Source organism: Ananas comosus, linkage group 15 (genome assembly GCF_001540865.1).
Source record: "Ananas comosus cultivar F153 linkage group 15, ASM154086v1, whole genome shotgun sequence".
NCBI classification, from domain to species: Eukaryota; Viridiplantae; Streptophyta; class Magnoliopsida; order Poales; family Bromeliaceae; genus Ananas; species Ananas comosus.
In genome coordinates, this window is record NC_033635.1 from 826,002 (window position 1) to 848,860 (window position 22,859).

A 22,859-nucleotide genomic window follows, 5' to 3' on the forward strand; every position below is an offset into this window, starting at 1 on the left:
AAAAATGACACATAAGAGGTCATACCTCTGTTTCGCGTCCATATACATATATGTATGAGTTAGTTTGCGGTCTCGTATACCATTTTTAACCCAATGTTACTATACGGATACCGATCGTCTCTAGAGCAAGTGACAAAGGGTTTGGTGGTTGCTATCCAAGACCCAAATTAGAATCTTAATTGATTCACATTTTTAAGTAAATTTATTTCTAAATGAAATAAACGAAGCGGGTAGCGTGCTACCCATCTCTGTAAAAAAAAAAAAAATGTTACTATATGGACGAGATTGTTCTGTGACGCACATGCAGATTTGCTGGCCTTGATCTATATAGAGCACATCTAATTCCATAGTCATAACTCATAACAGCATTATAGATAGTTTATTACTTATTTACTTTAATTTATTATTTCTATTAAAAAGAAATTAAATGTGACTATGAAAAATTGTTAGCTATGTAGCTAGCTAACAAGCCGATGAGGTCCTCATTATTGTTATTTTATTATTTATCTTTATTTATTATTTTTCATAGAAAAAATTAAAAGATTTTAAATTTGACTACTAATTTAATAAAAAAATTAACCACTAATGATCCAAAAAAATAGTAAAAAAAGCTAAAATTTATGTGCTAAAAAAGAAATGGCACATCCACTTGTGTTGGACATAAAACGAGACCTCATTGCATCCAATCCGTGTCTCTATATTTATACGCCAAAGGAGACGACCACAGAGAGGAGTGCAGGGGCAATCGGGAGCCACCACAGGGGCCCATCTATCTCTCCTTCTCTCTCATCGCGACACCCAAATGCTTTAGCCGCTCCCCCAAAACCCTAACCATTTCTCTCTCTCTCTCTCTCTCTCTCTCTCTCTCTCTTCTCCTTTTCGTCGTCGTCGTCCTCTTCAATCTCAAGCTCCCCACACTTATTGAGGGCTTCGCGGATCCCAAATCGACGAAGAGGAGCTCGTCGCGGAGGAAGAAGACGCCGCTCTACAGCGTTCGCCATCGCGAAGAGCTCCCATCGAGCTGCCTCAAATGCCCCTCGGAGCTGCTTGATCCATCGGCGACCGTTGGATTTGGTCAACCCTGGCGGGGCCCAGGGCCGGGTGATGGCGGATCCGCCCCGCATCCTCCGCCGGAGAAGGGGTAGGCGTTGGGAAGGAGGCGAGGAAGGGGTTCTAGGGTTAGGGTTTGGTTTCGGGGGCGAGGGATCCAACCGCCGGGAAGCATGCTGACCGTGCTGCGCGTGCATCTGCCGTCGGAGATCCCCGTCGTCGGCTGCGAGATCACGCCGTACGTCCTCCTGCGGCGGCCCGACAACTCGATAGTGACGGAAGATGTTCCCGAGTCGGCTCCGCTCGACGGCTACTTCATCCGCTACAAGTGGTAGGGTTTTCTTCGCTCGCCCCTCTCTCTCCCCTCCCATTTCTCATTGTTTCGAATCCAACGTCCAATTTATGGTTATTTTGCTAGTTCTAGTTATCTTCTGGTTTTTAATTAGTGCTCTCACTGCAACTATCAAGCTTTTTGAAGATCTTGTCACCTCCATTAAGTTAGGCAATAACATCCATTGCTGGGCTTAGGCTAGCGACAGTTCAGATAATTTTGAGGATGAGTTTCCGATGTCGATCAAATTACTCATAAATCTAAGTTAACACGGCATCCGTGAATCCTAACTTGTTCCTCAATGCTACATCAGCAATTTATGTTATCCTTGTGCTTTTTTATGTCTTGAAGGTATCGCATACAGAGTGATAAAAAAGTCGCAGTCTGCAGCGTGCATCCAACTGAATATGCGACCCTGCAATGCCTAGGCTGTCTTAAGGCGAAAATACCTGTTGCTAAAAGTTACCACTGCTCGTCCAAGTGCTTCTTAGATGCATGGCAGCACCATCGTGCTTTACATGAGCGCGCAAGTAATGCCGTAAATGAAAATGGAGCTGAGGAGGAAGAGCTTTTCGGGCGGTTCGGTAGCAGCGGATCAGGTGTTATTAACACGGGGTTATCGGGCTCAACATCTAATCTAGGACATAGCCCAGGACTTACAAATGGCCCGGTACCTTTATACCCTCTATCTTCAGAGAGGAATTCCGGTGAAACGTGGTTTGAAGTTGGACGATCTCGTACGTACACACCAACAGCGGATGATATTGCCCATGTTCTGAAGTTCGAGTGTGTAGTTATAGATGCAGAGACGAGGATACCGGTAGGAGCTGTGAATTCTATTATGACCTCCCGCGTGATCCCAGCTCCATCTCCTAGTCCGCGCCGCATGATTCAAGTGAATAGTGTTGATGTTTTGGGGCATTTGGATTCAGAAAGCAGAACTTCTACTTTTGGGACATTTACGGTGCTCTCATATAATATACTTGCTGATACATATGCAACAAGTGATGTATACAGCTATTGCCCTTCCTGGGCTCTTTCGTGGCCTTACAGAAGACAAAATTTGTTACGCGAAATAATAAATTACCATGCCGACATTATCTGCCTTCAAGAGGTATATTGTCCCTATCTCTTCCTTTCCTGATATTCAAGAGACCGGCGAAATTACAACTTTTCTTTTTAATGTTTTCGTCATTATTTTTTGCATGTATTTCAGTTAATAAAAGATGGTAGGGAAGTATTTCAGACCTGATTCCAAATAGGTTTGACATATTGAAGGCATTATTGTATTACAGTTAAATGAGCAACCTGGACAATCTGCAGCATTATCTATTCTTTTACTCTGTACCTCTGATTCACCAAAATTTTGGGTTTCATTTTTCTTTTTTCGGGTTAAATCTTTGATGTCAGTAGTTTCAATGTTATTGTTTTTAGTTATAGTTGATTGCATATTCGGGAAAATTTTAATGCTTGATCTATTTTGCCTTTCTTCAACAGCACATGCTCTTTACTTTAAACAATGGAAAGTTTGTACATGATGTATTTTCCTTTTACTATCGTAGTTCTATTTACCATGTGTTATGAGCCCTGATACCCGAAGAATATGCTTCTCTTACTTGTGCCTTAATTTGGCGAAGCAAAATTATTTAATAGAAACTGCATTAGTTCCACTCGAATATCAAAGAAATCAAGCCCAAGTAAATAAGCTTTAATTTCTGTATGATGACTTAAACTTAAGTTGTGTAATGTCTGCTCTTTCAAGGTACAAAGTGACCATTTTGATGAGTTTTTTGCTCCAGAGCTTGATAAACATGGATATCAAGCACTTTACAAGAAAAGGACATCAGAGGTCAGGGTGAAAGTTTCTTTTGTGTAAAGTGCTTCTAGATTTATCTCTGTCTGTAACTTATGATGCTTTGTTGATCGTTCCAGGTTTATACTGGAAATCCCCAGTCAATTGATGGTTGTGCTACATTTTTTCGCAGGGAGCGATTTTCGCATGTTAAAAAATATGAGGTATATTCACTGGTTGAGTTACACTTCATCTTACTTAGATGACATTCTCATGCTTTTGAATCTATTCACTTCTGCAGGTTGAGTTCAATAAAGCTGCACAGTCGTTAACTGAAGCAGTGATTGCAACTGGTCAGAAAAAGGTTGCTTTGAGTCGCTTGATTAAGGTTGGTGCCAATGTTTCTGAAATACTTCTTTTGAATGTGCGGTTCTTTGGCTGCTTATTGCTGAAATATTGATACTTTGTTTTCTTTTGTGCAGGATAATATTGCGTTGATTGCAGTTTTAGAAGCAAAATTTGGTAATAGTGGTGGCGATAACCCTGGAAAAAGGCAGCTGCTTTGTGTGGTGGGCACATTAGTCTACCTTTTTTTCCAAGTTTGTGGTTGGCATTAGGTGGAAACAGTGTATTGCATATAGCTTTTTTGGTAATTGTCTGGTTTTCTGTTAAAATTTTCACTTCCATAGGTGATATTAGTGAGTATTTTCTTCAATAAGAGACATACTTCAGGTTCAGCCTTTGTTCCCCCGTGCTTTTTCCTTGTGCCGGTGGTATGAATAAATCTAACAAAATCATTGGAAAATCGAAACACAAAAAAATAAATTTCTGTAGGTGCTGTGACATTCCATGTAAAACTACATTGATTGTTCTTTTTGTTGTTCCTTTGATTCATGCGGAGGGTCAAAATTCTGAAAATAATTCACAGATTTGGATGAAAGCCTCTTGTATGCTGATAACCCCTTTTCATGTAGTGATTCCCTAATATTGAATTTGACCCAAGTTGGTCTAAAGCTGGTGTGCATATATTCTTTTTTTTTCCCATTGAAATTTTGGTCTTGAATTTGAAATTAAGTTTTGCATTTTTCTTAATTCAGCCTTAATATTTAGGGGTTGGTATGTAAACTGATTTTCACAAGTGATGTTGCTATTTATATGGGACATTTCTGAGCCTTTTCATAGTGGATTGTATACAAGGAATCAATTCCCAGTTAACATACTGCTTTGAGGTTTTGGCCTTATTCTTACTTTTGACCTCCATTTATTTATTTATTCATTATTGCACATGCATACAGCTATTTTCCTAGTCTTTCATTTTGGCTTTTAGATGGCCTTTTCTCATATTTCCTTAGTCACCCTTTGCAGGCAAATACTCATGTAAATGTCCACCCGGACCTCAAAGATGTTAAGCTCTGGCAGGTTCATTCTACATGCTACGGTTGAGTTTTATTTGAAATCTGTACTCTCCTGTTCTATTAATAACGTTCCATACATTTTTTTGGCCATATCAGGTGCATACTCTGTTAAAAGGGTTAGAAAAGATAGCTGTTAGTGCCGACATTCCAATGTTGGTTTGTGGGGATTTCAATGCACTTCCTGGAAGGCACGTACAACCATTTTAATGGCAGTAGCTTTTATGTGTTATAAATCTGTTTTAAACGAAAGTTAGTTCTGTGGCTATACAAATTTGGTGGTTTTGAATGTAGTGCGCCTCATTCACTTCTTGCAATGGGAAAAGTTGATCAATTGCATCCCGACCTGGCGATAGATCCCCTTGGGATTTTGCGCCCAGCAAGCAAGTTGACTCACCAACTCCCTCTGGTAAACTTCTGTCTCATATATTGAAAGACCTGCAAGTACTTCAGCCTAGGTTGTAACTGGCAGCTTTTCTTTGCAGGTTAGTGCGTATTCTTCATTTGCTAGGGGTGTTGGTTTTGGTTTGGAGCAGCAGAGGAGGAGGATAGACCCAGCAACAAATGAACCCCTTTTCACAAATTGCACTAGGGATTTCATTGGCACCCTTGATTACATATTCTACACAGGTATTTGCTTTCCCTATGTTTTCTGTTCTTTATTCTAGCTTTACAAGCACTTACTAGAAGAGAAGTTTCATTGTTTGACTTCAGATTTACTTTTGAAATTTTGTTTCCAGCGGACTCTTTGACAGTGGAGTCACTACTGGAACTTTTGGATGAGGAAAGCTTGAGAAAGGATACAGCGCTTCCTTCTCCTGAATGGTCATCTGATCATATAGCACTCTTAGCAGAATTTCGGTGCAAACCTAGGATTAGACGCTGATAGTTGAGGTATGTAAATCATCGCATTTATGCCTTTATTTGTTGAAGTCTTGTTTTAGAGTCCATTCTTTAATATGTTTTTGTTGTAGGAAATAAGAATATGACAATTTGCACATCTTTCTTACTATTTCTTCTGATCTTTTTGTGATTGGTACATAATCTGTACATCTTAAGGTAATAAGTAAGCAGTTGCCTTGGAATAGGCATATGTTCTATAGACAATCTAGAAAATTGAGTGAGTGTGTAAAAGGCTCTCCTAGATGTTTGACACTCACAAACTTTTGGACGATGATTGTAAGGCTGTTTCATAGGATCAAGGTTTGCATGACAATGTCTCTCGCTCACAACTCTTATGTCATAACTATAACTCTATAAGCCGTCTTGAAGTTATCATTAGCCAGAACTCATGTAACCCAGAGAAATTTGTAATTATTGCATCAGTAATAACGAAAATGCAGTCTCCTTTTGATAACTCTATGTACATTTCGGTAGTTTGTCATTTTTCAGTTCTATAACAGTATTGCTGGTTGAGTTCAACATGAAAAAGTTAGTTGCTTGACAACTTGCAATATTGCTGCCTGAGTTAGCTTTATGTAGAGCTTGCATTGTAATGCCGCATGGAAGTCCCCATCTTAATTTCCTTTCTTATAGATGATCTCTAGATATATGGTATGTGATGGAAATCTGTTCATTCCTATTTATCTTAGAAGCTGCTGCTTCTTTATTCCTGTCCATTCTTTTCTGAATATCTCATAATTTTTTAATAACGATCCTATTGATATTACTTCCTCTCGGTAATTCAAGTATCGTAGTTTGCTATATTCAGCTTACTTTACATGATTTAGGGGTACAAATTGGGGAGCTTTATCTGCTTATGCACTTTAGCCATCGAACCTGTCATAATTCAACAGTTTCAATGATTAATTTTCTACTTTTTCTTTCTAAATTTGTCGTTCCACATCACATACAGGTCTATCAGCATGAACTCTATAACAGCTGTTGTTTCAAGAAAGGTGATTTGAGTAAAAGAACACCTGGTAAGCTTATGAAAGAAAATGATCGCATACTTATTCTGCATTCCGAGGTGACTTGCTAGGTCTGCAGTTATCTATTTGTATCATGTTTACTTTATATCATAGCAAAATGTTTCTGATAGCATGTAATTCAGTTCAGATTTTTGTAAATGTACTATCAAGCTTTCTTAACAAAGCTTTGAATGCCTTTCATTTTTGTTTCTGGGATTTGGACACTACTGAATTACAATGAGATGGACGAAATGAAGCAATGCATTAGCTGATAAGAAGGGAAGCACTTAAAAAAGTGATAGCAAGCATTCTCGCTAAAGTTGTCCCATCATTAAAAGTGTTTTTCTTTTTATTGGCGGGCTAGCAGTTGCTGCACGACATTTAACATTGTCGACGTTAATGCTTTTGTGTGTGTGTGTGTGTGTGTGTGTGTGTGTGTGTGTGTGTGTGTGTGTGTTTGTGTTTGTCCCTTAGAAATTGGGAAATATGATGGTGACAAATTGGTTATGGTTTGTTAATTGAATTCAGATTTTGTAGATGGCAACATCAGTTGGTGTTGTGACAAAACTAGAGCAGTTGCTACCGACAGTGTTATTGGGATGGAAATGCCTTCAATGTATCTATTAATCTGCAGAGAATATTTGAGTGCCTTTTCAAACAGCTTTATCTGTAAAACCTATACCTAGCCCTAAATCACTGGACTCCTACATATTGTGTTACGCAATTTTTTACTTTATTTTTTTTTTTTTCTGGAAAAGCAGATCCCTCAGCCGTTACGCTCATTGGTTTTATAGTGTTGTCGGGTGCTTGCATGTTTGGAATGGAATCAAAGCCTTATTTTGGTTGAGATGCTAGAAGAAGGGAATAATTAAATCTAAGCCGAAACAGAACAGATGAGGAGATTGGCTTTTCCCGAAGATGTCTACTGTGAGGTCCGTGACGAATAGTAGCAAGCCTTTTAACCCCGTGACCACGGAAAAGGTCTTATTTGCTTTTAGAATATCCACTCAATTCCATTTCCTACGCACTTGCTAATCTCATGATAGGACCCTTAATTAGTTAAACTCTCTCTCTCTCTCTCTCTCTCTCTCTCTCTCTCATGTGGATTGAGACTACATAGAGATGCACATTTGTTATGTAAAAAGGAATTTATTCGGACAATGAACATATTTTGAATCAGCTATTCAAATTTTTTAAATTTAAATTTTATTATTTAAAATTTTAATTTATTTAATTTGAGTCAGGTCTTTTGATTTTAAAATTTAAATACATTATTTATCTTTATAGATTTAATTAATATACTTCATATAATGCTTTTAACTATAACTTCATTAAAATTAGTAATTAGTCACAATTTTAAAGTCGAAAAAATTATTGATTGTTTCAAATCAAACAATATGAAAGATTGGATAGTAAAATTAAAATTTTAAAAGATTGAATAGCTAATTCAAAATGTTTCACAGTTTAGATAAATTCTGTATGTTTTTACTTATTTATAATTAAGATAGGTTCAAATTTTAATTTTTTTTTTTATATATATACATAATATTTTATAGAATTTCCATCACTTATAGTAGTCGGTTCTCATAGTTGAGATTATAGGGCAGATCTTTTGATTTTGACACAGATCATCCTAGTGGGCCAAAACAAACCCTTAATTAATTTATGGACACTGGGGGTGTTGGTGGTCCAAAGCATCGTTGTTCTCAATCCATATTTATTTTGCCCTCTCCCCACCATCTTCTACTCCTAATTATATCCTGCCAATGGCGGGACAGCCTCGTAAGTGCACGCTTCCCGATTACTATCTCTACTCAAAAGGAGTTGGCCCTTTCCACATCTAGCGACATTCAAAGGACTCAAAAAAATACTGTTCCTAACCCTCAAAACCTAAGCTTTTAATTTATATTCTGCTGAAGAAGTACTAGTATTCAAGAAGCATTAATAGAAGATGCTCTAAGAACTCTTTATTAGACATCTCCTAACACCTGACCTTCAAAATAAACACTATGGTATGGGATCCAATAACTTATTAATACCCCCACCTCCTTATTTTTTTTATTTGATATTATTATGGAGAATCAATCTACTTACGCCATATCTTTGGGCTGTCAAAATAAATATACTGTATCTAGTTATAATTTGAATTTTTTTACCATGGCAATAATAAAATCAATAATTATTATTATAGAATTATTGCTATAGTAGAGATAAAATTATTAAATTAATCATGTATTAAAAGACAAAATTATTTTTCTTTGGGATACCCGATAACCGATACCTCACTCAAAATGACCCACTATTACAGGTCACAATTTTTTAAAAATTAAATCTGAGCCGTTGAAAATGAGGGAATGAACGGTGATAAAAAATAGGCTAAATTACAGAAAACCCCCCTGTAATAACCTGCTTTTTCACTTCCCCCCCTGACATTTAAAAACCTACACTTTGCCCCCTTATAAAATGAAAAATGTTCACAGGGGGTTACGGTGTGTAAAATGACCATTTTGCCCCTCGCCATTGTTGTCTTCTTCCTGAGCTTCCGCAGCAGCCCCTTCGATCCGCCGCTATTTCCACCTCAATCGGCCACGATTCCTCTCCAATTTCTTCTCCACCTGCTCCGCTTCTCCTCCTACACCGTCGCCGCCCATCGATTTAGACGACAGTAGAGAGGATACTAAGATGGGTGTTGATGGAGAAGTAGGTAGGGACAACGAGGGCGAAGACGAGGCGGCGAAGGAGGACGAAGGGGATGTGGGCGAGGGAGAAGCAGTGGAGAACCGCGAGGCGGCGAGGCGGCGAAGCAGCGAGCCGGAGGGAGCGAAGCATCAGAGAAGAGGCAGAGGGGTATTTTCGGTATAAAAAAATATTTTTTAACAGAATCCCTAACGGAACCCTAACGGTGGGGGTGAAGTGCACATTTTTCATTTTACAAGGGGGCAAAGTGTAGGTTTTTAAATGTCAGGGGGGGAAAGTGAAAAAGCGAGTTTTTACAGGGGGATTTTCTGTAATTTAGCCTAAAAAATAATAAGTATAGAAATGCTAATATTTTTGATATCGTCAAAATAGATATACTTAATTTAGTTATGATTTGAATGTTTTTTATTGTGACAATAATAAAATCAATTATTATTATTATAGTATTATTTTTTCTGTAGCAGCGAAAGTAAAAAATGCTAGAATTTTTTTTAAAAAAATTGTCTTTTATTTATACAACAATTTACTAAAAATTAAATTAATATATAATTATTATGAGTTGAGCCAGAATACTATCGATAGCAAACGGGCTCCGTTGCTACCAATTTATTTTTTATGATGGAGCCTCCAAATCGACGATCGGCATCGTTGAACATGATCTATATCACTTGAAATATTTAGAAATCAAATTTCAAATCTTTTCGACATTATTTGCCTAATAATCAAAGAGTTTCAAAATTTGTAATTTTAATGGTCGATATGAAGTGTTTTCTCGTTTAACAATATAAAAATATTCAAATCAATTAAATTTTTATTAAAAAATTATTTAAACTATTTAATTTAAGATCTATATTTTTAATCTTAATTACAAGACTACTATTATTATTTTTTAAAAAATATTTATTTTCGGCCGTCACTCCCACACTCCCACTCAGGACACACTTCAAGCCACCATTATTGCACCACTCATTATTGACACTCACCCACCTCCCCTCTCTCCCGATCTCCTTGTTTAATACGACCCAAACTAAATCCCTCACCCCCCCACCACCTCCCTCCTCCTCTCCCATGGCGAGCACCACCACCTCTTCCTCCTCGAAAACCCTAGTGCTCGCCTTCGCCGTTGTCGTCGTCCTCGTCTCCTCCTTCCCCATGGTCGCGCTCTCCGACCTCTCGGGCGACCGCAGCGAGTGCGCGAACCAGCTGGTGGGGCTGGCGCCGTGCCTCGCCTACGTCGAGGGAAACGCGCGATCGCCCACCCCGGATTGCTGCGACGGGCTCAAGCAGGTGCTCGCGAAGAGCCCCAAGTGCCTCTGCGTCCTCGTCAAGGACCGCGACGACCCCCAGCTCGGGCTCAAGCTCAACGTCTCCCTCGCTCTCTCCCTCCCCGCCGCGTGCAGCGCCCCCGCCAACATCTCCGCGTGCCCCAGTGAGTGCCCACCACCTGTTCGCTCTGTTGCCTCCTCCAACCCCCCTTAGTGAGGTTTAGGGTTTAGAAACGGGCTTTGTATTTATCTTTATGATTTTCTTGTTGGAAAATTATTCATTCTTTTATGATGGTTGTAGAAAGGTTTGATCAATTCGTGTCTTAATAAAGTAACTGTTATTTTTTCCAATAAAAAATTAAATCGAATCGTTGAAGAGCTCTAGATGTTAATGTTTTATGCTTTTGGGTTTTGCAGAGCTCCTAAACCTACCGCCTAACTCCACGGATGCGGCGATCTTCAAGCAGGGTGGAAGTGCGAGCACTGCGCCTCCAGGTGATGCTCTATCACTATAAATACTTTGATTTAATTATCAATTATCAATTATTAATTGCTTAACGTATTTGGTTCTCTAAGTCAAAGTAGTAAATTTTTAAGTGTGATTAGCTGCTGTTTTATATATATATATATATGAGAGCGTAACTAGCACATTTGGTAAAAGATTTAATGGTTGGTAACTGAGATTTTAAATTTTAAATTTTAAATTTAATTGCTTCATATTTTTAGCCGAATTTATTTTTAAAAAGTAAGCGAAGTGGGTGGCTTATTGTCTTTCTCTCTCAAAAAAAAGAAGAAAAAAAATTCAGAGTTCATGTTTTACTACTAGAACGATTGATCTTTTAGGTAACATTGCATCAGAATTAAATTCTAAATTTTTTTGTTCTGTGAGGTCCTGGATTCTGCTATAGCTATAATTATTTTGGAAAAAAAAAATTGTTTATGTACCTCTGTGATATTTTTATGTAGTCCTCAAACTCTTTATTTAAATAACGAAAAAACTGTACAGAACTTGAGCTATGAATCATTTTGATTAATTTTGAGTTTATTATTCAATTTTTTAACTTATTTAATTTGAGTAAGTTATGATACTTTGGTTTTAAAATTTGAATGTGATATTTATCTTTATAGGTTTATTTAGCATACTTCATATAATTCTAGCAGCTATAAATTAATTAAAATAATTAATTTAAAATTTGAAATCAAAGTGTTGTTGGTTGATTTAGATCAAACAAGTTAAAAGTTTGGATAGTAAAAAAAAAAATTTGAAAATTTGGATAGCTGATTCAAAGTGGTTTATATATATTTCAGGTGAGTTCTAATATGTTTTTACCTTAAATAATCACTTCTTACTTGTTATATATTGTTTTCATTGTATTGTTGTGCCCCAATGTTTTGAATCGTGGTCGGTAGATTTTTAGTGCCTTTACTGGTAATACAGCTTGGCATACCCTACTTTCTTTCTGCTAGTCCAGTGTTTGGTCGGGTCCAATTGAGTAGATGAACAAAAATCAGACACGTTGTTCTAATCCAGTGCGGCAAAAAGAAAATAGAAAGATCAGAAACAACTAACTATTCTGATCACACCAAAATAATATTTGACAGGGGGCAAAAATTAGTATTTTTGGAGAGATGTATTGCATAATTTGCATTGAGGTGTCGTTTGGATTGCAGAAAGATTACGTTACGTACCGCATATTACAATGAATTTATCGCATTCATATTTTTGTGTATTAGTACTAGATGAGCTTCAATACCAAACTAGCTTTTGGTAGAATGAATATTATTAGTAAATTCACCCTGTAAATAGCACTTTCGGTTGTATTAATAATATCATCTCAATCTATATATATATTCTATTTTCCTTTTATAACTTGGTGTGAATGGAATCACCTTTGTCTTTCACAGCAAAAGGGAACACCCCGAGCAGTTCCGGAAGTGCGCAGGAAAGCAGCGGTGGAAGCAGCAGTTTTCTAAGAGGAAGCAGTTGGGTTTCTGTAGTGGAGCTGGTTGTGGGATGCACCACTCTTCTTTTCCTGGTGCTTCCTTTTCATAGTTTCATGCCTTGACTCGGGTGCAAAGCGCTTTTGGAGTTGTTCTCTCCCTTCCCCCCTTTGCTGGACGTGCAACGTTTTTATTTGGTGTCTGTTTCGTGTCAGCAGTCACATGCCCTCATTAAAAGCATCTGGAATCTCTCCCTTTCCCTCTCTCTCTTTTAAAAATGTTCATCTTTGTATCGTTTTCTTTTTTGCCTCTTTTATTTATTGATATATGGTAAAAGATGTTGGAATCTTTGTTGTGAGAAATTGGTGTTTTTTATATTTTGTGGTTGGACGAGATTAACTGAGTATCAGGCTAGGGGCTTCTGCTAAAGAACGTTTAGGCTGTCAAAAGACAGATCTTGAGAATAGAGGATATGGTCTCTTGTAGCCCAATTGATTATCTTCGCATTGGAGAAACAAATTCTCGTGCCCAAAACATTTTCTCGTTCCCGGCATGGATTCCTATTAAGCATGCTTCGGCCATAATCTCTAACCCACTATAAATTCAAAAATATTTACATTTCGTATGTAAGCACATATTATCTACTTTCTCTTCAATTTTAATGTTAATGTTAACTTCAAAATTTTACTAATTTGATTTGTTGGAGCACTCCTTTCGGAATACCCCTCCAAAAATAGGCGTATGCTGCTTTGAGTGGCGAGCACACGGTATTCTTTAGTAAAAGGCGAAAGAATAGTTCGCTCTGTGCTCACCACGCAGCTGCGTGCTTTTAAACGTAGCGGCTAAGTTGCTTGTATAACGTGAGGTGCTTTGCGCTGTTGTCTCCTCTTTCGATGTGGGACTAAAGATTCAACCGTAGGAACATCCTATCAAAATCCGGTAGCAGATCCAACGTACACGTGTCAAAACGGGGAGCCATCTTTCCCGAATAAAAGGCCCCAAAATTGAGAAAACGCTGTGTGCGCGAGCGCGCCATGGCCGTGGAATTGCTGGGGCTCTCCAAGTTCAAGCTCCAGCTTCTCGCCCTCGTCTCCGAAGCTCGAGATCTCAGAGTAAACCCTAATCCTTCGCCTCATCCCCCCTCCCTCTCGAAAATTGAGTTCGATCTCTTCGTTTATTCGCCTTGTCGGAGCTAGGAAAGAGAGCGAAGCGTGAGAGAAGAGCTCGAGCAATGAATTCAGGTTTTGATTCGATCCATCTTGTTTGGGGATTTGTTTCGGATTCCATGTGTATGCTTTAATTTGAGTTAGTTCGACGAAATTATGGTTTCGAGTTCAGAAGCAGCAGCAGATCGAAGCGGATTACTCGAAGCAGTTGCAAGAATTGCGCTCTGAGTTAGCTTCGCGTGATGAGCTTCAGATGAAACTCGAATCTAGGGTTTGTTGTTGTTTGTTGCTAGTATCTGTTGTTTTAATCCTTTTCTATTTAACTGGTTACATTTGTACACATGTTAATTTGACCAATTGCGGCCTTGCAATTAGAGCAATCATCTTGTTGAACGATAAGAATCTCATATGAGAAAGTGTCGAAAAAGAAATTTCATGGAAATGTATTGGAAACAACATTGTGCTCGGTTATTGAATGATACTCTTTTAGCGCACTATTTACTCAAGTATAAAATTGAACCATAAGATCCTCAAGTGAAGTGAAAACAGTTTGAAAAATGAAAGGATCATCAAATTTATCTGAACTGGAGGCCTATCTTAGTACGATTACCTTTTGGTGAATGTAGGATCTATCAATAAGAAAGAAGTTGTGAGACATTCCCAGTCTGGCTTTTGGAACTTTCCCCTAATGAGGTTTTAAGAATGTTCTGCTTCACCAAGCTGATGATTACAATGCTCAAAACGTTTTACTTGCCTTTTACAGGTGAAGTATCTTGAGAACGAGAATGAGTTACTGGAGGAGAAGGAAAAGGATTTGAAAGAAACTATTAATGGCCTGCTTCTATCATGGGATGCTTTCGTATGCCACTATGAGGTCAGTTTGTATTCTTTTCTGGAGCTCACTAATTAGACTACCTTCCTGTAATTCTGGTGTTTAGTTCGGTCTTTGTTGTCTGCATGTATAGCCTTTAAAGTATCAAAAAAATATATTTCATTCTTTTTGTGACCTTCTTTAATGCATGCCGCCTATCATTTGGCATCTAAGTTTTGGTCCTGAGCTTTGCATTCCACTGGAAAGCTTGGTTGGCATTTTAGACAATTATTCTGCCTTTAAATAAGATAGTCTTGGCTGCTGCAGTTACTGGTAGATAACTAGTTTAATTCACTGTTGCAATTTCGAGAAACAGGATTCTTCTTGTGCTCTGAAGGGCACCATTCAAATGAAGGACAGATCCATTGCTGTGATCTCAGAGAAGCTAAATGCACACCTGGCTTTATTTGGCTCAGTTGAAAAGGAAGCTACTGCTATTAAATAGGTTTTAGATGGTGTTCATCATCTTGTAAACGAGAAGGAGAAAGTTGGTATGGACTTGAATAGAGACTGATTTTCTACTTGATAGACATGCTAGGAATCAATCTAACATTTTGTTGTTAGTTTTTCTTCTTCCACATGTAGTTTTCCTGGCTATATAAAGCTTTACAAGCTGATTTATTTATTTTTTTTCCTACTATTTTCAGTCACGGAATTAAAGAACAAAGTGCAGAGGATTTCTACACTTGAGAATGTATTTGTGGGTATGATTATTGCTTATTGCATGAATATGCAAGATTATCTCTAGCAGCAGATTTAGCAAAAAATTCTACAAATTAGATAGCATAAGGGAGAAAAGGTGCATGTTGATATTAGAACTGCTGCATTAATTCATCACACTTGCTCTGGTTTAATGTACATCATTCTTTGTTAGTCATGTTATTTTATATTATTTTTAATGCTTTACCCACACAGAAAATGTCAATTTCCTGGAAAACAAGCTCAACGAATGCCAGCTTGAGCTTAAACGGAGGGACACAATTATTTTGAAACTAAAAGAATACCTTGAAGCAGAGAAACTTAGCAGCAATTTCCAGCCCCTAATTGAAGAAATATCCATTCCATCAAGTACTTATCAAGATATGTGGTATTTTGAGTTTCATTAAATGTCCCAATTCGCTTGTTTTTCCTTAAGTGGTGTTACCTTCGAAGAGCTCTATCCGTGAAGGATGAAATCATACACAGGTTAACTTCAGAGAAGCAGGTTATCTTAATACCTGTTGGCATTAATTTATGTTTGGCCGCCTTTGATTTTTCTCATGCTCGAAGTGGTTCTTTCGTAGTCTTTGCATCTTGAGTAACATAACATGGAAGTTGCTCTACGGAAGTTTCAAGATATTCTCAGTAATATGAGGAATGAGGTATGAAAATTTTGTTTATTGAAATGATTCATATCCATACTTGTGATTAGCAATTTTTTTCCCTACATTCTCTGTTGATATTTAGGATCAGAAATGTCCATCCTCTGTCTTAGGAAGTCAAGTTCTTCCTGAGCCTGTCAGCAGAGCAGAGCATAGAAAGTGAGTATATTCTCCTCAGTATATAAGAGGCCTGTGGTGCTTTTTTCCTTCTAATGCTTTGCGCAGTTTGGAGAATACCTTTCAGCCAACCAAGCAGGATTCACCTGACAAAACTACTGATAGAGATGCAACTGAACAAGCAGGTCAACTTGCTATGCATCAAACTCTTTTGTCGCCACATAGTAAATGTATTAAATTTTAGGAATTAAAAATTCCTGGAGCCTGTATTTTATGAGAATTTCTTTATTTTCAGCCCTCACTTGCACCTTTTCCTGAAAAATATTAATTTTCCTGGCAAATTGAGTACACTGACCACCTCGAACTTTTTTCATCCAAGTAATAAGGCTTTTTGCAAATTTTTTTGTGGTGCAACTACACCACCTTTAACTAGGTTAAGATTATTATCGTGCATACTATACTATAAGTGCCTTTATGAGAATGTAAATTCACCTGCTTGCGCAGTTTATGCTTCCTTTCAAAAGAGAAATGACATAAAATCGTCTCTTCTGCAGCCACATGTCAACATGGTGAATGCCACTCAGGACATGACTCCCCTCGGGAAGATGAGCTTGACCAAACCACCTTACCAAAGGAAAATTCATGCGTCCCTTTTCTAATAATTTTAGTAATATGTGTAGCTTTATTCTAACACAGCTATGGTCAATACCTGTGTGCAGTTCTCTGCTTTGCAGTCTCCTAAATCACCGAGCTCAAATGTTGCGGCAGTTGATTGCCTCCAGACAAATAAGGATGAAAATATGGTATCTTAAATGGGATTTAAGCTTTAAAGTGCAGTAATTTATTGAATGCAATGAACTTTCTCTGATATTGTGATGACCACTATATTCTGATTTGAAGACATGCTAAGCAAGCTCATTGTCAGTGCATTGGGTAATTGTATTTTTGTTCAACAGATAACTTCTGAGAGTTCAATTCCTGAAGCAGAATCCTAAAGGTATGCAGCAACATTTCATCTGATTTATTCGCAACAGCAAACAAGAAAAATCACCAATTGCAATTCTGGGAAATAGCAAGAGTCTGTATGTTGTGTTCTATTTTGACTAAATGTATAAACAGAAAAATGATTTAGTTTCCACAACTAGGTATCAAGAAAAATATCATAAATCAATGCTGCAGAACCTGCTTTCAAAAATAGGGTTTTTCATAGATACATTTTCCTGAAAAAGAAAAATGTGATACTAGTTATTTGCCATCTACCTCTGAATTTATGCTACTACACATTTTACTTTCATATACAGATAGCTACATGTTTATTTTTTCCCCCAGTTTTAACATTCTTCGTGCTGCGGCTTTTGGTTTGGAGCTTCACTTTATTTGATAGGTGAGGTGCCTATCCTAATATGCTTCTCATTACATCTTACCCTGTAAATTGCATGATTTTGATGCTAGGCGCTCCTTCTCCGAGCGCTTAAAATTGAATTTGTTCCTGGCATGTGAAGCTGGGTTGATAGCCCAACTTCGAATTTGTGTTGGTTAGTCTCTGAAAATCCTTGCCCAAGTTCCAGTTTCTTTTTGAGTTGAGGTTGAGGATTTTCGCAGAAGTGGCTCTTCTATCCCTCGCTGTGTTTTGGATACCCGCATAAATTGTCGGGCTACTGATAGAGTTTATTTTCTGTCTCCTTATTATTATTATTTTTTTTTGAGAGATAGGTAGCACGTTACCCACTTTGTTTATTTTATTTTGAAATAAACTTAGCTGAAAATGTGAATCAATTAGGATTCGAACTTGGGTCTCGGGTATCAACTACCAAGCCTTTTATCACTTGTTCTAGGGACGGTCGGTCTGTCTCTTTATCATTACTGTTTAGACTTTAGAATAGTTATCAGAATTCATTCCCACTTCGAGCAAAAAAAAAAATGTGCTTGAGTGTGTGTGTCCTAATGGCATCTTTCCCAAAAAGTGAAAAAAAAAAAAAAAAAAAAAAACAGAATAGAGAATATCCCATCTCCTCAATTTGTTTTCCTCGATTGTACGGACTTTTCGGGGGAATTTCGCTGAACAGGAACCTGAACTAATAAAGGGCCCAGGCTTGGGCTTTGATACTTTTGTTCCTTTTTTAAACGAAAAACGCGAAGGTCGGAACTAGGCCCGGTCCGGCCCATGTACAACAGTAAACTCCGCTAATTGGAGGGCCATTGTCATCAAAAACGGAGGCAAATCAGCCTCCCGTAAGTCTCCTGCGGTTTTTTATTTTATTTGAGGGTTTATTTCTCATAGGATCGCCCTCGTTTGCAAGGGAGAAAAATCGCCGTCGCTGCGTATGTTCTCTTTCTCTTCTGCATTAATCTTTAACAGTATTTCTTTTTTTCCTTCCTTTTTTCCTGCAATCTGATCTTATCTCATACATTCTCTTCTATTAATTTGTAGTTAATTAGTTGAGGGGTCTTCACTCTCTTCGAGCGATTTCGAGGGTTTCTGGTTTGTGCTAACTTGTACATCTTTGTACCCCTTATTTTTTACTTTTTGAGAACGTAAATTGTGCTTTATTTTGTTCAATCGATTTCTCAATTTACCTGCCCGTTGGAGTCCTTTTTCTGTACTTTTTTCTTATCTGAAAAGTAGATTGCCTAGTTCTCGTACGACCTTGATCATTATTAGCTTGTAAATTGTTTTTTTTTAATCAAAACTTTTGGAATAGATTATAGTAAGGCATATAGTGAAGTTTCGCTGGTGCAAATTAAATGGTATATTAAGCATATCTCAGAACTAATAATGAAAGATGAATAGTCATCTTAAGTTCTGTATGAAATCCATTGGTTGAACGAAGCACCTGCAGGTTTGATCAGGTGCTAATACTTGTGTTTTTGAAACAGAATAAGCTAATAACATAATCTGCTCATAAGATTCGGTTATGAAGGTATTGCAATTAGTGCTTTGATCTAGTGATAAAACATTTGCTGTTTGCATTCTCTTGTTATGTTTTTGGATGGTAATGAGCTCAGGGCTTTGGCTTGTTGGTCAATACTACATTGTTGCATAGAATGTTTTCAAAAGAGTCTAAACAGAAAAGGGGAACTGGACTTTAGTGTAAACCATACTCCACGCATTAGGAGAAGGTTAAACAAATTGTTTTGGATGTCATAGCCCCTACTTGTCCAAAATTGTGGTCTATTATGCTTGCTATGTCCAAAAGAGTCATTACCAGTAAGATTTTCTGTGACTATCAAACAGTTCATTAATGTTGTTAAGGGCTGTCAATGAGCAGCTACAGACTCCATGAAACTTTGGTTATATATCAACTCTATGGGAATCTATCAACTGTATGAGTTACCTATTTGAGACGCCTGTTGTTATTGCTATTTGTTCGTGCAGAATGGATGCCCAAGTGAAGCTTGCGGTTGTGGTTAAGGTCATTGGCCGAACTGGGTCGAGAGGTCAGGTGACCCAAGTTAGGGTTAAGTTTCTGGACGACCAGAACCGGCTCATCATGAGGAATGTGAAAGGGCCAGTGAGGGAGGGTGATATCCTCACCTTGCTCGAGTCTGAAAGAGAGGCTAGGAGGCTGCGCTGATGCTGTTCCTTATTGCAGGAGCTCTATTATGGCTTTTGGTGATGCATTGCTGCTATAATTGTTTTTCACAGTTGGTGTTTTGGATTGTTAGAGCAAGTATTCAATACTATGAGACTGCAAAGGTGCTATTTTTTTTTTCCCCTCTCGTCTGATTAAGATTGAAAAGTTGTCTTGAATAGTGTTCGCCAGTTAAATGTGATTTGATGGTCATTAGGGTGCGTCTGGTTCGCGTTATTTTTTTAAGATTCCTAGTAATCTAACAGGAATAACAAAATATGACGGTGTTTGGCTAAATGTACTAAGTAATTTAGTTAGTAATATTAGATTTACTTGGAAATGAGATTCATCATAAAGTATTAATCTCATTCTCTTGAGAAAGGATAGGTATCTTCATATTAATGGATTGGATTAATCATAATATATCTAATTTCTTTCTTTCTTTCTATCCGCCGGCTAGTTGCTATTATTTTTTTTACACTCTAACCTCATATCTCTCTCTAAATTTATTTTTTTCTTTCTAAACTTTAACTCTTTTTCTCTCTCTAAATTAAGCTCTCCCCTTTTTTTCTAAAATCTTAATTCTCTCACTCTCTCTAATCTTGACTCTATTTCTCTTTCTATTTCTTTAATTATGCTTTCTTTCTCTAATCTATGTTCTCTCTCCCTTTTTTCTAAAAAAATGTTAAATTTTTTTTGTAGCATTATCTAAAATTAATTAAAGAAATAAATAAATTAATTGTATATTTTTTTTGTAATTTTAAATCACATGACTAAATAATATGACTGTACGAACCAAACACAGTAATGTCACATTCTTCGTAATATGATGAATATGAATAAGATTCTCGGACATCTTTTTATTTCTAGTAATCTTTTATAGTGCAAACTAAACGCGCTCTTAAGGTTATGATCTTGCCCTTATAATTTCTGCAGTAGATATTGTTTATTACTGGCAAATGCGAGATTGCTCTGCCGAATGAGTTTTGTTGTATACCTGTTTGTTGATGTTATGGAGCTAATTATCACACTGACTGCATGAATAAATACGATTTACCTTTAGTTGTAATATATGAATATTAATTCTCATCACTATTGTAATATATGAATATCAATTTGCATCTCTGTTGGCCTAGAGATGCATCGAACGTGGTTGCTGTTCACGAACGAAACTAGACCGGATTTAGTGTATTTGGCCTTACTAAAGTATAAGCAGCTCTATTTAAAGGACCTCCGTTATCTCCTCAAAAGGATTTTTAAACAAAAAAAAATGCTAACTCTTTTCAAGTATCACCGCAATGTGATAAATGCACTTCTCTCTATTTTCGTTACTTGTCCCTGAATTGTTCAGCACGCTGCGGGATAGATTCATACGACCTAAAGCCAGTCTCAGGCAAACCCAAAGAGCTAAATTACATGGTTTAGTACCCAAGGCAAACCAATTTCCTCAGCATTAGTTATTGAAAGCGGGTATTTCATGATAATTGAGGACTGGCCAAAAGCAAAAGAAAAGGCCGAGTTTAGTGCCATATAAGTACAAATAAGAATCTACGATGGTCATTTCTTAATGTATATTTTACAAATGTCATGCAGATACAAGTGAGGAGTAAAAGTTAATGTCTCCGTATCCAGCAGATTGTTATCTACACCAAAAATTTTCCCCATATCACCTTAGGATTTTCCCATCAAACATACTAGTTAACCACCCAAGGCGAAAGAGCAACCTACTGTTGAGAACCGTGTTCCACCACATTCACCTGAGCCAAAAGCCCATTTATCCTATTCTTTCTCAGCTTCTTCACCTTATAAGCTTCTCCACTCTCCCCACATCTCCCATAAACCTCACCAACTCCATCAATCACACAATCCTCCGAAAAACAACCCATCTTAATAACCCTTCCATGAATTTGCTTCCCCTCTTCCAATCCCAACATACCAACACATGCTTTTATAGCCCAATAAACAACCAAAGAATCCAACCCAATATCCAAAGACACCATCTTTATGTACATCCCTAAGGCTTGTATATACATCCCATTTCTCACAAACCCAGCCACCATTCTCCCCCACAAACCTACATCCTTCACAGCCAATTCGTCGAACACCTGTTTCGCACTACCCATCCGGTCACATTTTACATACAATTCTACAAGCAAGCTTAAGGTTTTCATACCTGGTTTGTACCCAGATTTGATGATGTGGGCGTGGATCTCTTGACCACTGCGCAGTGCCGTTTCCATGTTACATGGTTTTATCATTGTAGCGAACCCCATTTTATTACCCACTTCGATGTCGTTGCACAGTGCTCTTCGGATCACGTCCATGGCCTCCTTGGGCGCGCCGTTGCGGGCGTAGCCCTCGACCATGGCGGTGCACGCCTCGGCCGATGGAGGGTTGGTAGGGATTGCGTCGAACACGTGGCGGGCGTCGGCGACGCGGCCGCACTTGGCGTACATGTCGATGAGCGCCACGGCCACGAACGCGTCGGCGCCGCACCCGTCCCGCAGGATCGCCTCGTGGACCTCGACCCCTAGCTCTAGGTCGCGGGCGCCCGCGCACGCGTTGAGGACGGCGGTGTAGGTGAAGGCGTTGGGGCGCACGGAGGGGTCGGCCTCGGCCTCGGTGCGCATGGCGCGGTAGAGGTCGAGGGCGTCGCGGTGGAAGCCCGCGGCGTGGTACATGGCGATGGCGGTGGTCCAGGAGGCGACGGTGCGGCGGGGCATGGCGTCGAAGAGGCGGCGCGCGGGGCCGAGGAGGGAGCAGCGGGAGTAGAGGAGGAGGAGGGCGTCGGCGACGGAGGGGTCGGAGAGGAGCGGGGAGCGCGCGGGGACGCGGTCGAGCACGGCGCGGCCGAGGCGGAGGCTGCGCGCGGCGGCGCAGCCGCGGAGGAGCGCGGAGAGGACGGAGGGGTCGGGGGGGAGGGACTGCGCGAGCATGAGGTCGAGCACGGCGATGGACTCCTCGATGCGCCGCTCCAGGGGCCAGTCGCCGCCGGCGGCGGAGGCGGCGGCGCCGCCGTGGGTGGCGGCGGAGGCGGAGGGGAGGAGGAGGAGGACGCGGTGGTGGCGGAGTGGCCGGAGAGGGGAAGCGGGGAGGAGGCGGTGCGGGGATGGGGTTGGAGCGGAGAGAATGGTGGCCATGTGTTCGATCACGTGTGCGAGAGAGGTGAAGAGTACCGTGTACAGAAAAAGTGGGACATTTTAGAAGGGGTTAGTTTTGGGTTGGACCAAATAAGGGCCCAACGCCCATTTGTTTCTATTAAGATCGGAGAGTGTAGTGTAGCATAACAATATTCCATATTTCTATGGGCAATTTGTCTATTTTGTGTTTCTTTGTGATTTTTTACATTGCATAGCATTATAACCTTTTCCAAG

The 22,859-nt window shown here is 39.0% G+C and overlaps 5 protein-coding genes across 10 annotated transcripts; 4 read left to right on the plus strand and 1 right to left on the minus strand.

Annotated features, from left to right (window-relative positions):
* On the plus strand, window positions 717-6,767 carry LOC109721340 (carbon catabolite repressor protein 4 homolog 1-like). The gene is made up of 12 exons (XM_020248898.1): window positions 717-1,381; window positions 1,733-2,495; window positions 3,144-3,230; window positions 3,314-3,397; window positions 3,475-3,561; window positions 3,656-3,742; window positions 4,539-4,592; window positions 4,685-4,776; window positions 4,880-4,994; window positions 5,071-5,215; window positions 5,326-5,479; window positions 6,441-6,767. The coding sequence occupies exons 1-11, from the start codon at window positions 1,224-1,226 to the stop codon at window positions 5,469-5,471; spliced, it is 1,818 nt and encodes a 605-aa protein (XP_020104487.1). The 5' UTR covers window positions 717-1,223; the 3' UTR covers window positions 5,472-5,479; window positions 6,441-6,767.
* On the plus strand, window positions 10,109-12,827 carry LOC109721210 (protein YLS3-like). Its single transcript, XM_020248672.1, has 3 exons — window positions 10,109-10,621; window positions 10,875-10,952; window positions 12,363-12,827. The coding sequence occupies exons 1-3, from the start codon at window positions 10,261-10,263 to the stop codon at window positions 12,521-12,523; spliced, it is 600 nt and encodes a 199-aa protein (XP_020104261.1). The 5' UTR covers window positions 10,109-10,260; the 3' UTR covers window positions 12,524-12,827.
* On the plus strand, window positions 13,240-16,540 carry LOC109721209. The gene is given in 8 exon segments (XM_020248671.1): window positions 13,240-13,510; window positions 14,328-14,438; window positions 14,752-14,926; window positions 15,083-15,139; window positions 15,351-15,487; window positions 15,580-15,796; window positions 15,910-16,098; window positions 16,468-16,540. Coding segments are annotated over 6 exon segments (711 nt in total). The 5' UTR covers window positions 13,240-13,432; the 3' UTR covers window positions 15,733-15,796; window positions 15,910-16,098; window positions 16,468-16,540.
* On the plus strand, window positions 16,631-19,664 carry LOC109721211 (40S ribosomal protein S28-like). 6 transcript variants are annotated; one of them, XM_020248677.1, is made up of 3 exons: window positions 16,631-16,716; window positions 16,870-16,910; window positions 19,290-19,664. In XM_020248677.1, the coding sequence occupies exon 3, from the start codon at window positions 19,291-19,293 to the stop codon at window positions 19,486-19,488; it is 198 nt and encodes a 65-aa protein (XP_020104266.1). In that variant the 5' UTR covers window positions 16,631-16,716; window positions 16,870-16,910; window position 19,290; the 3' UTR covers window positions 19,489-19,664. The 6 variants fall into 6 exon arrangements, with proteins under 6 accessions (XP_020104266.1, XP_020104264.1, XP_020104265.1 ...); XM_020248675.1 differs by lacking the exon at window positions 16,631-16,716 and adding an exon at window positions 17,243-17,297 and having other exon boundaries at window positions 16,864-16,910; XM_020248676.1 differs by lacking the exons at window positions 16,631-16,716; window positions 16,870-16,910 and adding exons at window positions 17,979-18,235; window positions 18,345-18,409.
* On the minus strand, window positions 21,210-22,421 carry LOC109721464 (pentatricopeptide repeat-containing protein At3g12770-like). Its single transcript, XM_020249118.1, has one exon. The coding sequence runs from the start codon at window positions 22,419-22,421 to the stop codon at window positions 21,210-21,212; it is 1,212 nt and encodes a 403-aa protein (XP_020104707.1).

Excerpts from the sequence above, each read along its gene's own strand:
- LOC109721340 (XM_020248898.1), top strand. The coding sequence starts at position 1,224 with ATGCTGACCGTGCTGCGCGTGCATCTGCCGTCGGAGATCCCCGTCGTC. Across the intron at positions 4,777-4,879 it reads TTCAATGCACTTCCTGGAAG|TGCGCCTCATTCACTTCTTG; the intron begins GCACGTACAACC and ends TTTTGAATGTAG. Across the intron at positions 5,216-5,325 it reads TGATTACATATTCTACACAG|CGGACTCTTTGACAGTGGAG; the intron begins GTATTTGCTTTC and ends TTTTGTTTCCAG.
- LOC109721210 (XM_020248672.1), top strand. The coding sequence starts at position 10,261 with ATGGCGAGCACCACCACCTCTTCCTCCTCGAAAACCCTAGTGCTCGCC. Across the intron at positions 10,622-10,874 it reads CAACATCTCCGCGTGCCCCA|AGCTCCTAAACCTACCGCCT; the intron begins GTGAGTGCCCAC and ends TGGGTTTTGCAG. Across the intron at positions 10,953-12,362 it reads TGCGAGCACTGCGCCTCCAG|CAAAAGGGAACACCCCGAGC; the intron begins GTGATGCTCTAT and ends TGTCTTTCACAG.
- LOC109721211 (XM_020248673.1), top strand. The coding sequence starts at position 19,240 with ATGAGTTACCTATTTGAGACGCCTGTTGTTATTGCTATTTGTTCGTGC.
- LOC109721464 (XM_020249118.1), bottom strand. The coding sequence starts at position 22,421 with ATGCTCGCGCAGTCCCTCCCCCCCGACCCCTCCGTCCTCTCCGCGCTC.